The sequence below is a fragment of the Pelecanus crispus genome, chromosome 26 (genome assembly GCF_030463565.1).
Source record: "Pelecanus crispus isolate bPelCri1 chromosome 26, bPelCri1.pri, whole genome shotgun sequence".
In the NCBI taxonomy this organism is placed as follows: Eukaryota; Metazoa; Chordata; class Aves; order Pelecaniformes; family Pelecanidae; genus Pelecanus; species Pelecanus crispus.
Genome location: NC_134668.1, coordinates 455,314 through 472,728, shown reverse-complemented (window position 1 = coordinate 472,728; position 17,415 = coordinate 455,314). Strand labels below are relative to the sequence as shown.

Here is a 17,415-nt window from a genome sequence, read left to right as displayed (position 1 = left end):
TCCCACAAAATGGAAATTCTTGAATTTTGCCCAGAGAAGACCATCCCCTTTCCTGAGAACACTACAATACAATAAAGAGGCAGAAATGGGTGCTCTTCTGTCTCAATTCTTCACATGAGAAACTGAGTTAAAGCAGGAAAATGCTTTCAAGAAAGTCATCCAACATTGATTTATACCTAGGCCCAAACAGGTATTTAAGGGTGTGTCACCTTAGCAGCCTAGAATTCATTAAAAACCAGTGGTTTTTGGTGTCTCCAGTGCCAGCTTTTAAAGGGCTTTCAAGGAGCGGGAGTGTGGTGGTCAAAGGTGGCCTTGGGCACTTTTGAGATCCAACTTGGTGTCTAGAGGCTTTGAAGGTCTCCATTGTTGCCAGACCAGATGACCTCAGGCCTCTTGGTCCCCCACTCAGGGGTCTCAAAACCAGACCTATCATCCCATAAACACTCAGAGCACCAGAAGCTTCTGTGACGTGCCTGTGTGGTCAAAGGAACACCATGAGCACCTCTAATCACGATGAGCTTGAGATGCGTTTCCAAACTCCTACCCTTAGCCAATTCAGACTCTTTCTTTATAATTTTAAACACTCCCCCAGGAAAAAAAAAAAAAAAAAAAAAAGAAAATCACAATTCTTTCCTGCAGATTTTGTCTGGAAACCAGCCAGGGGCTGAACCCAAGCTCCATGTGCCAAGTACTCGTGCAGCAGCCGTGCTCAGAGCCATCCTCCCCAAGCCTGCTGCAGCCCAGCACCTTTGATTGCTTTCTTCACCATTTAAGGATGAGGAAAGCAGCCACTTGGGGCCCAGCGAATTACCTGTGAGTGATTTGTTTTTGCTGCGAGTGCCTATGCCCTCACCACACAAACAAGCTCCTGAAGAAAGGAGGGTACAGAGAGGAGGGGAAAAAAAAAAAAGCCAACAGGTTGATCTGGATTACATCAACGGTTACACCCTCCTCCGTTTAATGAACATAGGAGAACAGGTGCTTGTAATTCATTAGCCAACCCACGAGCTGAGGAGACAGGAATTAAGCCGACCAAACTCCTCAGCGTGCCACTATTCTCCTTCCCTTTGAGGCAGCAGCAGCAGCAAGAAAACTTCATCTCTTTTTTTTCCTCCTCCTTTCCCTCCCTTCCCCTCCCCTCGAGCTGCAGAGCCACAAGCCGAGCATGACTAACCCTTGCAAAGCCTTCACCAGTGGCTCCCTCTCCTCTTGGGAGGTGTCAGGGAAGATGAGCAGAGGAAAAGCCGCCAGCACATCCCCGGATCGCCTGGGCCGCTGCAGTCCCAGCGGGGTGGCCAGCAATGGCTATAGCTCTCTCAGCCTCCACGGAGACAGTGAATATCGATGCTCCTCTTACCCCTCCTTCTCCATTGACGGGAGACTCCTGGCCCCTGTGCGCCTTGATATCGACCCCGACTTCCAAGCCATGCGGCAGCAGGAGAAAGAGGACATCAAGTTGCTCAACAACCAGTTTGTGACCCTAATTGAGAAGGTAAGGTGAGCTGCTGAGGACCACAGTGCAGCATGGGGATGAGGATGGTGGTGGGGAAGCAGACACTAACCAGTCTCTCAGGAGACTTATGAAGGCCTTCAGGTAACCATTGCCAGGCTCTGGATATCAGGCTAATTACCCAATTAGCTATTCCTTCAGTGCTATCTGTTATAACAAGGGTTAGCATCATTGCTAGGTGAAGCCGGGCCGCATCCGTGGTCAGCGGCATCAGGCAGCCCGTGCATCTCCTTTGCTGTGCCTGTCACCCCATGGGTCCCTGGGAGGACGGGCAGCTCTGCCCTCGAGGACCCTGCCCCGCCTGAGCAGCAAAGGCAGGGCCATGGAGGCATGGTGCCGGACAGAGCAGGCCTTGGCTCCCATAGTGGACAAACAGCCATGGGCGGTGACGCTGATTAAGGCGGCAGCTCAAATTCTTCTCCAACTGCTGAAGAGAGCTGGAAATTCAGCTCCATAGCAATGCGGTGGGCAAGGGAGACCCCCCACCCACCTCCCTCCTCTGTGGTTTTTATTGCGAGGGGTTGCATGCTTAGCCAAGAAAGTGTCGCTTTCATCTCTTAAGATCCATGAGAAGGCAGAAAGTTTTCTCAAAGGAAAACAACTCATCTAGCTGAGGCAGGTTTCTGCAAAGCCCTGGTGCTCGGTAAACAGATGGTAATCTCCTAGGAGGATTGCTTCACTGCAGTCTACAATACAGGCACTCAATGCCAAGCTACTATGGCTTGGGATATTTTTTGTTTGTTTGTTTTAATTCTGCCTCTCAGAGGACCCAAATTCACGCTGGGAAGGAGAAGGGCAGGGGAACCATCTTCCATAGCATCTATCTAAACTGAATAGCTGTGAACGAACCACACCTACATGTGGAAACAGGCATGCAGCGGTACCAGGGGGCTGAGCCTGGATGGAGGAGCACGGCAGCCTCCACGTCTGCTTTTCCAAGCACAGATCTTGGCAATGTGAATTTGGCAAACCCCTGGTTTGGAAATCACCCAGGTGGGTTGTGTTGCACGTGCTGCAGGACCGGTCCTCTGACTATCCAGATTGAGAGGTCAGGGTTTGTCTGGATGTTCGTCCTGCTCAGAAACCAGACCTCAGCAAAAAGGATGGGGGTAGGGGAGATGGGGCAAGACCACACAGTGACAATATGTACGTGAGCCAGACCACATGCACTAGCCTGTTCCGTGCAAAGAGGGATGGAAGAAGTGAGAGAACCTCCGGGTTTCCTGATAAACCCAATCTGGTGGCCTGCTGATAAGTGTGCATTACAGGGCCTGATGGACAGAAGATACAAACGCCTCACCTTAGTTGGGTGGCTTTGACTTTAGTGCTAGCAGCTCCTGCATTTAGCTTTGAAGGCTGTAGCTTCAAGCGGTACATCAAGTGGTAAACTTCAGCCATCTGCCTCAGGTCCTCATTCCAGAGGAAAGGACTTCCTTGTCAAAGAGAACTTGTCTTTTTAATCAGGAATTCAGATGGTCTCAAGCCTGAGCAGCTAATTCCTCAGATAATTGACCACACTAACTTTAGGAGTTTGCTACTGATGGCTTTCTAGCAGGCTGTTCCAGATCTGCTAGTATTTATTTTCCATCCAGGTATGTACAGGTGGAAGACAGGGAAAAGCCAAGTCATGAGCCCCCGTTTGAAGCCCTACCTTTAGCCTGAGCAGCACAGAGGTAGAGGCCTCCGAGGACCAAGCTTTGGTCACTTCTGTGTTCAGGCATGATTTTCCAGGAAATGAGGCCAGATCTGGGTGACTCTTCTGCTGGAAAGCTTGTGTTAAAAGACTTTGCAAGGAAGAATTTCTGCTAAGAGGGATGCTGTATAAGAAGCCATGATGTAAGCAGTTCAGCCCAGTGGATGGGTATGGTTTGGGAACAGGAAAGAAACTGAAGAGTTTGGGGGAGGGAGAAAAAGAGCAGCTAAGGATTAGGAGCAAGTTCAGGAACTGAGACTTGATTTGAGGGTCAAAGACGGACTTAGAACAACAGCCAACGCATTCAGTCATTTAACATCCCAGCAGCAAATGGGGAAGCTGCCTTAGGATGAGAGGCTGCTCCCTACAGCCAATCCCACAGGTTGACCCCAGCCCCACAGAGGGATACTCTATCACAATCCCTGAGGAGCCTCAGGTCGAGAGAACAAATGGCCCAACTGGATCCTGGTAGCCCTGGAGGCCACCTACTTGTGCCACTTGCAGTGCCCCTTTCTGGGTGCACTGCAGCATCATCCTCTGGTTCTCAGCCTCACGCATGCATGCACACCCACCGTGTGCCACTCTGGGTTTGTGCCAGGACAAAGCAGCCAGTCAGCAGACTGGACTACTGATGGGATGTCTACAGCCATGGGTTAAGATATCAGGAAGAAAGCATGAGGTCTCTAACAGCGAGACCTGGAATATGCCAACGCTCACATCCCTTCTGCTGAAAACTGACTGTGAGCATCACAGTGCTTTTGCTTTGCTCGGCTGCTCTGGGCTCCTGCTTCTCTCTGCTCAGACAAGAAGCATTTTGGGAAAGATGCTGTCTCTCACCATGTGCATCTGTGCAGTGGTCAGCAGCTGGGAACTCCGCCTCTTCAATGCACCGATGCTGCTTCGGGCCACAGAAAGTTGAAGTCAAAGCTGAAGGCCAAGCAGAAGGTCAAGCCCTGATAGCATCTGCACCCCACTGCTCACACCGCACAGGGCATAGTATCAGCACTGAATCATCTCCATGATAGAGTGGAGGACACTGTTGGAGGCAACTCACAAATCACCAGCCAAAATGTGACTGAAGGAGTTCGGTTTTGTTCACAGAGCAGTAAGAGAGGTAGCAATTAGATAATTAATCAAAGTTAGCCAAGAGCTTTGACGATGAAAACTGTTAAACACTGAGCATTACTGTTGATCGTGAATATTAGGAAAGAAGAGTGCCAGATTCATCAAACGGTGGGTGGATGAAAATGCAGCGTATCCTCTGTCAAGCAGACAGGTGCGTGCACACATAGACCTCATGTGGAGTCTGTAATTATTTTGCTTATTCTCTAGAGTTCCCATAGGCCTTGTCTATGTTGCTTTGCAATACAAACCAGGACTCTGATTCATTACTCAAACTTCACCATCATGTAATCCTATAGATTTGAGAGGAGTTGTCTTTGTGCCACTCCAAGGTAGTAAACCTGACCTTCATTCACCCTGGACATCTATGCATGACCTGTGGTGGATTTTCAGCCTTTGCTTCGGTATGTTCACAGGCAAAGGGGCATCGAACACTTCTTATTTTTCAGTGACTTAATACAAGATGCTCGTTCATTTTGATGTGAACATGTTCTGTCAAGAAATTAATTAGTAGGTAATGTGTAAAATGTCTAAAAGTCCCTATAACCCTCCATCCTCAGGCCTAATTTTCAGGACATTCTTACCTGGAAATCTCTGCTGATTCTGGCAGCTTCTCACTACTCTGAAGGTCTCCAGGTCAATGTCTCCTGCCCTGCCAGGAGCAGTCAGCTTTCCTGTTGGTGTTATTAATGTCTCTGAAACCTCTTCTGCAGGTCCAGTGCTTGGAGCAACAGAACAAGATCCTGACAACAAGGTGGAACTTCCTGAAGGATCAAGACAATTCCCACTCTGAGTCAGACATCAAGGCCATCTATGATCAGTACATGAGCAAAATGAATCAAGAGATGAAGGCGCTCAGCTACGAGCAGAAAAATCTCGAGTCGGAGCTGACAAAGGTCCTGAGCACCATGGATGACTTTCGAAGCAAGTAGGTGTCTAGCCTAGCTGGCTATTGCAAGGGGGAAATGTGTTTGCAAGGTATCGGTGCAGCTGCGTGCACAAAGAGTAGCGTGGGATTCATTTAGCACAGCCAGCCTGTTATTCCCAGGAACAAATTCCTAGTTTGGTGTGCACAGAATTGTGTATTTGAGAAGATAGCATCCTAGCCTCTTCCTGATTAACTAGAGATGAAAGGAAACCCATAAAAAGTGAAATACCAAAGAGCTCAGGGCATCTGAGAAATGCCTCAGGACAGATAACAGCTCTGGAGAACAGTTATTATCAGGAATGACAGCCAGTAAAAGAGAAATATTTATTCCCCACACTATTATCACAAGCCAGAGCTTTCTCCCCAAACTGTTTTATGGATCTATGCCGCTTAGTATTAACTCGATTAATCGTCTCTTCCCTTCCCCCTTCACCCCACAACATTTAATGCAAAATTCTGCTATGACCAAAAAGTCAGACTTTTACCCAGAAAACCTCTTGACAGAAAATATTGAGGCAGCTGAAAGTTTAAGGGAGGACTAGCTGCCACGTGCTTATCGCTGCTTTTGCCAAGAGCTTAGAGATCTTCAGATAAGAGCATTTGAGATGTGCCATGGCTCATTCAAGAAGACAATGCTTTTCTTATTATCAGTGTCATTTGCATACCACAGATGAATCCACAATTAGATACTTTCCCTTACAGTTACACCCATCTGCCTACACAAGATCTCTGGAGTCTTCCATGTTGTAGCAAAGCGTCATGTATGGGCACTGTCAAAACAGAACAGTGATGCTAAGGGGCTACCCTTCCACTGGCACTGACAGACATCACTGTAGAAATAGCCCAGACCTGTTCCTCATGTACGAAGTGATGCATAAGTAGTAACAGTGCCCTCTCCAGAGAGTTTAGCTCAAAGATCTTAAAGCTCTTTGCAGACTTTGATTAAACCAGCTACTCAATCTGGGGGCAAATTAGGGGAAGGACCGATACCTCCACTTCACAGACACACTAATGGAGAGACAGCAGTTAAACATCTTACTCAAGCTCACAGAGTGAGCTGGTGGCGGAGCAGGAATCAGAACTGGGAGTTTGGTTCTTGACCTTATGCTGAAATCCTTATGTTCAGCATCCTCCAAAAAGTGACGCACTGATACCCAGGTGCCTAGAAATCCCTAAATTCCTTATGGTGGCTGTCTGTCTGTTCTTTATTTGGATGTTGGTTTCACTACAACACTTAGGCTCACTGATGCTTGCTTTGCTGACAGGTAGCAAACCTGAGCTTGGATCAAAGCCACAATATGGATTGTGCCATTCACTCCCTGCCCTAAAAAGATTAAGATCTGTCATCCCTCTCTGGAGCACTTGGTCTTCCTTGTGCTTCCCTGAGGAAATACCTGCTCTGTGGCCCTGCAGTTATAAAAGATAGTTCTTGGCTTATTCCCTGACAGTCAGGAAAACCCAAAGAGGAAAATGGTTAGGGTGGTGGAGAATCGTCAGATCAGTCACCCATATCGGCTCTCACAGTTTGTACTCATATTTGTATTTAGCAATTCCCTCATTAGTTGCCTATGCCTGGCACTTTATTTTTTTCTTCAGCCTGATTTCTTAAGGATAAAGGTGCTTACACAAACAGGCTGTCTGTGTGTTTACCCCTACCTTTTGATTTTCTTGGACAGTTAATACCTAATTGGACATTAGGATAGCCATGATAGGGATGCTACATACCTCAAAATCAAAAAAAGGGACTGACTAGAGGAACAGGACCCGCCCAACATACACAGAGGATCAGGATGCAGCATGCGCACATGCACAGTATTAGACAGCAAAGAATCCACAATGGGCACCAGGTTATGACCAGCCCAACCGTCAGCCTTGAGAAGAGTTCCCGCTTTGTGGGACTACACAGCCACAGGAAAACAGCATTCAGAAATTACACTGCTCCTCAAAGCATTTCTCCTTCATTTGCAGAGCCTTCCCCTTCCGCCCTCTCCCATTTGTGAGCTGCAAGGCACAAGCCCTGCAAGGGGTGACCTAAGCAGCAAATAGGCAAAACCCACCCTGTGACTGGGTGCTGTTAACACCCAAAGCCAGCGCAGGTGGATTTCTGTGACAATGACAATCCACCGTGCTGCTCCCAGCGGCTAGTGATTCACGGGGAGAGAACTGCTGCTTCTGCTGAGCCTTCTCCAGGCAGCGATCCAACCCCGTCCTAACCCACACTGGCTCTGTTGAGTCCTGCACGCCTTTGAGAAGGCTGCCTCAGCCCAGTTGTTTTTCTGGAGCAAATGGTCTGCCTAAACCATGCAAATTGTGGAGGCGGCCAACTCCTGTGGAGGTTTCTTTTCCCAAAGGAGTTTTTTGGGGGGAGGAAAAGCTAGTAACTTCACTGGCACATTTAACTGGTCATTCTCTCATCCCTGCTGCTGCACTCCAGACAGAACATGCCACGCACACAGTGACCACCCAAGCAGGCTGCTGCCCAACACATCATTTAACATGTGAAATGTGCCTGTCAGTGCCCCTCTGTAAGGCCCTAATTTGTCCGTCTTCTCTATCCAGGGACCGCTTTCCAAAAAGTCATACAGGAGATTTAACTAGCTAGGACACTTGCACCTCCTTCTCAGATTAGGCTGCCATTGGCCAGCAATTCCAAACACAGAGAAGGATGGAGAGGGGACAGGAAAGCTGGGTGGAGGCTGGCACAGGATCTCAAACCCTGCTCTTTTAGGAAGTCAAGCTTAAAAAATCAAATACTACATACCCAAATAGGGATGACTGCCCAGAGGTGCACATCTGCACAAGCGTTTGCTTCAGCTCCCTACACGTGTGATTTGAACATGCAAAGACCCATCTGAATGGGAAGGCAGGGAATTTTTGCCTGTGCTGACCTACTCTGGTGTGGCACTGGGGAGATACCACAGGAAAATAGGGGGCATACAGCCTTTAAAGGATCCATTTCTGAGATCCAGGGATTGTTAGTCAAATCTTGCCACCTGAAGACTAGACAGTCAACACCCCGCTACCTTCAGCCTCTGCAGTTGGTTTTCAGCTACTTCCTTGCTCCACAAGAGGAAGACTAGCTTAATTTCATGCCACCAGGCTCAGATCCATCCCACCACTATATCTTTGCCTTGAAGTAGTCTTGAAGGCACATCCAGAGAGGAACATAGCCTGCCTGAGATTTGGTTCACCTCTGATTTTGCTTCACTGCCTATGGAAGGAGCCCAAGGCAACCAGACGCCTGTCTCAAGCGTGTCTTAAATGCATGAATCGAGATGGGATGGATTTATACCTTGATGCATGACTGCTTGAGGATTATCTCTAAGGAGATAAATGCTGTAATGTGTTTGTGGAATTCTCCATCCCCATGTGAGTCATCTCCCGGCCTCCAGGTCCCTCCGGAGCCATGCGGTGAGCATGTTTGGCTGGCTGGGCCTGCTCTCTCTCAGTCAGGAGTGTTGTTTGTTCAATATGTAAGCTTATGTCAGCGCCTGGCAATGTGTGAAGCTGCTTCAGCAGGCTGGGACAGACTGGGATTGGGCTGAGATGCAATGAGGATGAAGGAAGAGTGGCAGGCTGTAATTAAGCTCAGTACATAGTTCCTGCCAGCATGGCTAACATTCCAGCTGAAGAGCAGAGAAGCCAGACAGGTAAATCTCGTTACCTATACTACCTGGCCTTATAAAAGCAGGCAAGGAGAGGGCGAGTTTAACACCACAAGGGTACCCAAGAGGAACCTTAGAAGCACCTAACTGTAGAGCCTGTGCCAGTCAGATCCCCTCTGTGCCCCCACTACCCCCTCCGTGGAGGGAGCAACAGCTCCAGGGAGCTGCTTTTGATATTTCAGGTCAGCTCCCGAGCATGACTTTACCCCCTTGCCCTGCAGTGTGATCGCCTGTGCTGCCTTCCCAATACCTTCTGCTCCTTGGCACAGCTCCTCTTTCTCCTAAAGCAGGAGCAACAGCAGGTTGTACAACAGCAGGGAAGGCTCTCCAGTGTAACCAGAGTGATGATGCACCAGACCACCAAACAACACAATATGGCCGTCATTCCTGATTTTATCATCATCACTCTGTTAGGAGATGCCATTTTACCTCATTGCCAAAGATCTTGGCCTTCTCCATACCAGTTTGGTGACATGCTCACTGCAGGGGGGTTGGGCTAGATGATCTCTCAGGGTCCCTTCCAACCCAAAGCATTCTATGATTCTACGATCTATACGTAGCACTGAAAGGTTTAATTCACAGCCTGGAAACGCTATGAGCACATTAGGCTAAGAGGAGCCTGAGGTATCATGGAAGAGCAGGGAAGCCACAACCTCCCTGAGTGCACAGCCTGCTCTGGTCTCAGCAGAAGAGCCAACACCCCCAAAGCATGTCCAGCAGCACAGCGGGAAATACCAAACACCCATCGCATAATGCTCCTGCCTGGCAAACAAACCAACCGCTGCCGGTCACACACCAGGCCCAAAAGAGACTCTGTGGCTTCCTGGTCGGATACCTGTTTTTAGCAACGTCAGGGCTAGCCACATGCTGGTCCCAAGAGCCAACAAGAGTTGGTGTATTCCCTAAGCTACCCTCTTGTGTCTGCTGCTGGCCATCGAGAAATGCATTTGCCCCTGGACTAAGTCTTTGCTATGCTTGTCCTGCCTTATCAAACCTGTTTTTAAACACCTACGGGGCTGGTTCCTCCACCAGGAGGATCTCCACCCTATCCCATCCGGTTTTTGTTACCTTCTGCTCTGTGGGCACTATTTTCTTCAAATTGCTTTCCCGGGTCCTATATTACTTCACAAATTGCACTACATTTAGGATAAGTTATGACACCAGTCCAGTATTCTCAGAATTTTCACAAGCTGAAGTTTTCTCCCTTGAGAAGACTCTCAGACTCTGGAAATTAAATGCTGAGGATACGTGAAAGAAACAGAAGAGGAAGGTTTAGGGAGAAAATTTAGGAGTCTTTGGGCATGTGACTGGGTTTCAGAGAGAATAACTCACCACACCCCACTTCTCCATGCCTACTCTCTCTTTCTGTGGCAAATGTGAGGTAACCTGAGGTTGCTTAGCCCTCAAATTAAATTAGAATTAAAGCTACCTCCTCTCTATTCTGGGGCTCTTCAGACTTAAAGTGCTCATGGTGTTACTACAGAGCAGCTGGCATGTGGCAGCTTGTTATCCTCTCACTTGACCAAGATGCCCACACCTAAGAGATATCTCTGCTTGCTGTCTATAGGATGTCAAGGAGGTAGGACATCGTAGTAAAAGCAGAAAGCTTTGATACCAGTGCTTTTTGGGGCCAGCAAGACAACCTTAAGCATCCCAGAGGCTTTCACCATATGTAATTTCTTACTGCTTTTTTCACTCTCCTTAGATATGAGGATGAAATTCGCCTCTGTAGTGGCATGGAATACACCTTCATGGAGCTCAAAAAGGTCAGTGGCAAGAGAAGCTTTTCCTCTGAATGAGCTCTCCACCAGCTCTGCATAGTCACACAAGAGCTGGGAGAGGCAAGATGGTCCAGGCTCAGCTAAGACAGTCTGGAGCCAGCCAAGAGCTAGCTCTGGACCAAGCCCTTGTAACACAGATGTTTTGTGGGGTAATAAGGTCTTGAGGAGGACAGCAGAGTGGTGAACATAGTCACCACTTCACTAGGAAAAGGACAAGTGAGTCTGGGCCAGCTGTGGTTACAGAAAAGCCCCGCGGCTCTTGGTGGAAGCGCCTGGGGGTCAGCACACACCAGCACCCAACCACATTGCAATTCACTGGCCAGACCTGGCCTGGAGAGGTCTGCACCCAGGACCCTCCGAGGCAGCACCTCTCCTCCCTGGCAGTTTTCTCTCGGAATGACATCATAGGTTGGGAAAGGCTGGAAATTGATAAACGTGTTTGCTTTTGTTTCCTGTCACATGGCCACACCTTGTTTAAACATCCCACCCCAGGAGTAGCTGTATTTGAATATCAGCTGAAATGGGAGGCTTTGTGCACAGCCTTTACATTAAAAAAAAAAAAAAAAAATCTAAGGTGCAGGAATGCAGGGTATTATTAGACAGAGGAAACATTCTCCGCAAATGATCATTATGGCTAATTGCACGTTTTCCCTGGCACACTCAGCCAGTAAGGGCAGTTCTGGTGACTTTTGTGGATGGCATCAGAGTTTTCAATAACCCGTGCTTTTTGTGGTGAGTGGGCATAGACTAGCCCTGCCTGTTTCCTTCTCCACCCTACCTCATTTGAGACTTCCACTGAAGCGCTCACAAAAAAAAAAAAAAAAAACAAATGACCTAACACCTCACAGAAGAAAAAGGTCCACAAAGGAGCCTCCCTACTCGTAGAGCAGGAGAGCAGTTTCACGAGTACCTGCCAATAAAGAGCCAGCAGGACACTTGCTGGGGGAGAGGTGGCAGTGGGAAAGATTTCTTGCTACAAAGACAAACTGCTCATTAATACACTTTCTACCTCCTGCAGGATTTAGATATGAGCTCCTTGCACAGAACTGAGCTGGAGGTAAAACTCAACGGGCTCCAAGAGCTGATGGATTTGAAGAAAACCATCTACGAGCAGGTAAAAATGCAAAAAAAAGGCATCTTTGTGGACAGTTCCACTACAAGAGAGGACATTGTTCTGAATTTACACCAAAATAAGAGCTTGTCCAGGGGAGCTGCATGCTGTTGCAGACAACTATTCAATGGCTTAAGGCAGGGTCTCATGAGCTAATCCCCTTTCTTTAACTAAACTGGCTCCATTTCAAATTTGATCAGGATGTCCCTTCTGCCCCACAGCTACTGCAGGGAGGCTGCTCCAGCGGATCTCCCCTCTAGCAGTCAGGAGCCCCCATCTCACTCCTGAGCTGGCTGGTTTTGGGCTCAGCTCCTCACCCCCACTGACAGCCTCTGCCTTGAGACCAAACGCCCCAGGTCACGAGTGAGCTGAACATTATTCTATTCGGATTCAGAGGAAGGGATCACAACAAAATAGGACAAAGCAGTGGTAAACCTGGGTGAGGTGCTGGATGCTCTTTAACACAATCCAGCGTATTCCATTCCCACTTAAATGAGAGAGCGCAGTCAGGTATGATTTCACAAGGGGGGAAGAATACAGAGTCTGCAGCCCTTCAGACAAACCCAAAGGCTGCAGCATGCCTGTATCTACTCAAACAGGGTGAAGCGATTACAGCACTTACTCAGAGCCTGTAAAATGTCACCAAGCAGGCTCGGCAGTGTTTTGGGAATACTAATGATTTGTCTAAATTCTACCAATACAAACAATTAAAATACTTGACAGAGGAATGTTAACAGTAGGGAAACTGAGGCACAGAGAGGCAGAAGGACCTGCATAATATCAGAACTGCATTAGAACACATGCCCTGCCTGCAACTAACCATGAAGCCTTACTTTCTCTAAAATTGTAAGATAATTCCTGGTGCAAGACAATTCACAGGGGTAGCTGCAAATCAGATCCTGCTGTGAGGATCTTCTTGAGCTGATTTCCTCCAGGTTCCACGCTGCTGTCCTGGCAGAAGGCTGCATTTTTTTTTTTTTACCCGTGCTTCATGCAAAGAAATTACCTTCCACCTCTTTCTCTGCCATCTCCTCTCAGTAGCTTGTTTTCAGGTTAGTCATTTTCTCGCCTGTACCTGTTGATTTGACTGACATCGATGTATAAGCACACATACTCAGTGGAAGGGCAAACGAGGAAAACTTTACTTGACAGCTTTGCTCACAGCATGTTGGTATGAATCAGAAGAAAATCCCAGCCTCAATCCTCATTAATAAACCACCCAGTTGGTTTCCCCCCCCACCCCCCTGGTGGAAGATGCCCAAGTATTTGCAATAAATATGCATTTTCTCATATAGCTATTAACCTGCTTAAAGATTAACAAAGATGCTCAAGGATTAAACACCAGTGGGAAAAAATACACTGATAATCCTGCTCTTTGGAAGAGTGATGGGGTATTTTTCTGTTATTCATGGATCCCCATGTCAGGGTGCCCTTTGTCTCCCCAGTCAGGGGAAGGCAAGGCAGACAAGGTATACAAATGCTTCTCTAAAGAGATTACAGCCCTCAGCACAAAAGGGAAGAACAAAAACATCAAGACGAAAGGTAAGAGATGGGGAGAGATGTATGCTGCTCATTTAACACTGGTGTAAATCAGAAGCAACTGCAGAGATACTGATAAGAGCGACAGCCCCGCAGAGCAGTCTGAGGCTGGGGGAGCTGCCAAGTGAGCGTGTGCACCATCTGCTCAGCATCAAGTCATGTCTTGCCGCGATACAAACCACCCCGGAGTGCAGTTTACAGGCACGGATTAAGAGTCCTGTTTAGGTTCACCGAGGGGAGTCTGCATTCATCATTGTTTGTCTCCTTTTTCTAAAGCTGTGACCGAGTCAGCTATCAAAGGCAAATATCCCAGTCAGTGATACTGCAGCTTGTGTGTGCATGTTCCTGCTTTCCCCACGCTGGCTTGAGTTTCCCCAGCATATGAGAGCAGCTCTGGGGAGTGCAATAGGTCTGCTAGCGATGGATACGTTCAAGGGTCCTGTTTCTCCCTTCTCTAACTAGACACAAAGCAGACTATAATAACACAAGTGGCAGCCACAGCCTCTCCAGATGCTGAAGCAGAGCTCAGCAAAGGCATCTTTCTAGCACCACCAGCTTGCAGAATGATTCACGCTGCCCTGCTTCTTGCCCACCACCCACCATCTGAATCCCGATAGATACTGAAGCCAGTTCAATTAACCTGCTCTTGATGTAGTACAAATGCACTATTTTACCAGACTCTTAACAGATTGTATCCAAAGGTCCCAAACCAACACCCTAGCCTGAGTCTGGATTTTATGGAGAAAATAATACCAGGTTCCAAACTTCAGAGACTGAAAACCTAGGAAATCTCACCATCTCCATGCTGCATATGGAAGATGCTTTGCCTAGCTAAGCACAGCAGATCTGCCAGAGTTCAGCTCTCCCCTGGCTTGTAGCTTTGTTGACTACTTGGTATCACAGCCCTATTCTCTCTTTGCTATTCAGGAACTCGAGGAGCTGCTGACAGAAATTAAGGACATTTCTGTTGTACTGGGAATTGACAATGCATGCAAACTTGATCTGAGCAAAATTGTGGAAGAAGTGAGGGCCCAGTATGAAGCCCTAGCTCTTCGGAGCTGGGAGGAAGCTGAAGCACTTACCAGGAGAAAGGTATTTGTCTCCTTATCTGATTGATACTGGGGAGAGGCAGGGAGATCAGCCTAGAAACTACAGGAATCAGCAAGATGTGGAGGGACAGACTACACCTGGGAATGGAGGGAGGGACAGGGTGCTATGCTAACCCAGATCAACTCCTCCTAACTCAGGTGTGTAAATTAGTAGTTTCATTGCTCTAGGCTCTCCATACTGTCAGTGGAGACAGGCAAGGACATCAATGGCAGCTTGTCCCACCTAAGATGCAAATGACCTCCTACTGGTGCCTCCTCCAAACAGAGCAAGAATGTGATTAACCCCAAGAGACAGTGTGCTCTATACCTGGCACAGCTACAGCCAGAAGAGGATATGAGAATGAGCCCTAAATCCTTCCACACACCCGCTATTTTTCCCCAGTTAGGTGTTTCTCCCCAAGGGCAGTGGGAATTCTCGCAGATTCCTTTGCTACAGCAGGAGGCATGCAGATAACCCATTCTTCCATCTCTCCGGTAGCTGAATGAAGGAAGCACCCAGTCAGGCACCTACGGAGGTCACCTCCTTGACAGCCGACGGGAGATCGCAGACCTGAACATACAGATCCAGAAGCTGAGGTCCTGCATCGTGTCCCAAAAGAGCCAGGTGTGTCCTGGGGTGGGTGACAAAACTCTGACATACAGGTATGAAACTCCAACTCACCTAACACCTCCACCACCACCCTTTTTCCTTCGCAACACCAGTGCCTGTACTTAGAGGAGCATATCAAAGAAGCAGGAGAGCATGGTGAGACGGCCCTCAAGGATGCCAAAGCCAAACTGGTCAAGCTAGAAGAAGCCCTACAGAAGAGCAAGGAGGATATGGCTCATCTGGTGAAAGAGTATCAGGAGCTGATGAACATCAAGCTGGCACTGGATGTGGAAATCCTCACTTACAGGAAGCTGATGGAAGGGGAGGAGAGCAGGTAAGCTGGGCTTCCTTGTGCCTGAAGAGGGGAAGGGATGCACCCAAACATCTAGGGAGAAAGCAGATATCCCAAGCTTTGAGTCTAGTATTGAAAGTTTGATCAAAGAAAGAAATCCCAGCAGTCCCCATGCAGTTCAGCCCTGTTTCTTGCTCTGAAGTTTTCCTTAGACCCCCCCAGACTGAAGGGTTCCAGCGCTTCCCTAGATGATGCTTTGCCCAGATGCTGTTGAGTTAGCCTTCATGATCCAACCACACACTTGGCTCTATCCATGTAGCCCAGCTCACATGGGCCAAACTCCACTCCTCTATATCTCTCTGGCATTGCAGGGGTTAATGTGTCCTCACACCTTGTCCTTGCGTTCACAGCATGGAGCAACCGATACCCACAGTCATCAGCACCATCCACTCCAGACCAAAGCACCGTAAGTGGTTTTATTCCTACAATTTGGTAAAGCCGAATGCGAATGAAACGTTTCTAACCTCCCCCTTCTCATTTTCCCCCACCCCGGCAGTTTCTGCCAGCACCTTGAGAAACTCCAAGCTGTTTGCGAGAGGAACAGGCAACACCAACGGTGAGATGAAGCCAAGCGGAGGCAGCACAAAGATACTGCCCTCCAGAAGCCACAGTGACAGCTCAGCGACACCCGAAGCAGATGCCTTCAGAAGCGGTGCCCGGCCAAAGCTCAGTTCCCTGCCCACTGAAGAATGCTCCTAGGAGAAACAGAGCCCCACAGCATAAACACAAGAGCTGGCATCTGTAGCCAAAGCACTTTCTCCTGAACTCAAGCCAATGTCCGAGGGACAAACGATGAGAATCCACTCCAGGCTGTCTGTCTCTTTTTAAGTTTGTCTTTACAACATCCCAGTTAACATCTCTGTTACCAGTTAAAAGCAGAAACCAACCCAGGATTTTAAAGACTCTCCCACTCAGATACCCACACCACCATCTTCCTCTCTAGGTCTGCTTCCCCAGAGGATTTGCATTCACAGCCTTTGAGATCTACCTAGAGGAAACTTGGCAGGAGGGGAAAGTATTATTCCACAAGCTTTTAACACAGCAGCCAGAAGCCATCGGGCCAGCCATTTTACCAGTATTACAAAATCATTCTCTCTGCTCTGGCCCTGCTCTGTGCATGCCTGTGAGAGGTGTTCACTGATGCTGCCTTCCTCCGAAAGCCACATCGAGCTTTCCAAACTGAGCTGGTGGGGAGACGCAGGTAAACAACCCGAGCCAGGTGGATCTGCGACACCTGGATTTGCATATCTGGTGACAAACATGCTGGGTGTACTGGGGGATCCTTGGCCACTTCAGAGCATTTAACTGATTTTTACTGCCTTTTGGGTAGCCCCTCACTCCTTCCCATGCCACCAAAGCTAAAACTCCTCAAAACTTTTATTTTCATAAGCCATCTCTCTCTAACAGAGAGCATCTCTGCCTGTCTCACCTAAGGGCACTCCAGACTGCACACGCAGTGGTGCTAGGTCCTAGAAATGGGATATTGGTTCTCATTTAACTACAGCAAGCAGGACTTGTCTTTGTATTTATTGACTTTACATAGCAGCTTTTAGCCTACCTGGCTGACACCAGCCAATGCACACCAGTCATGTTGCACCCAAGCTACTAGAGCCAACTCTGTAGATGCCACGTACCCCTGTGAGCAAGGTGGGGGGGATGTTCTGGCCTCAACACAGACATTTCCGTGGCCCTCTTGCACAAACTAACATAGAGAGTGCCCTGCAGTATCTTCCTTTATGAGGCCGGGCTCTGGCCTCAGCCACTGCCATGCAGCCCCACTTCAGTTCCCAGATTTTGAGTTCACAGGAGGAGTTGTTAATAGTCTCTTGGCATATTTCTGTTGAGTGCATCGCAGTATTTCCACATTTCTGTAGGATAGACAACTACCATAGTGTCTATGTAACCAGAACACTGGCTCTCCAGGGTTATGGCTGTTGTAATAAAGTACTGAGTGTCACACAGAATGCATTGTATTGTTGGTTTTCTCCAAATTTCTTACCACAGCCCACCTGAAAC

The 17,415-nt window shown here is 48.2% G+C and overlaps 1 protein-coding gene across 1 annotated transcript; it reads left to right on the top strand.

The window, feature by feature from the left end:
• The first annotated feature begins 1,165 nt into the window (after nt 1-1,165).
• LOC104030665 (keratin, type II cytoskeletal 80) lies at nt 1,166-16,098 on the top strand. The gene is made up of 9 exons (XM_009482428.1): nt 1,166-1,492; nt 5,039-5,253; nt 10,624-10,684; nt 11,718-11,813; nt 14,277-14,441; nt 14,937-15,062; nt 15,161-15,381; nt 15,750-15,805; nt 15,896-16,098. The coding sequence occupies exons 1-9, from the start codon at nt 1,166-1,168 to the stop codon at nt 16,096-16,098; spliced, it is 1,470 nt and encodes a 489-aa protein (XP_009480703.1).
• The last annotated feature ends 1,317 nt before the right edge of the window (nt 16,099-17,415 follow it).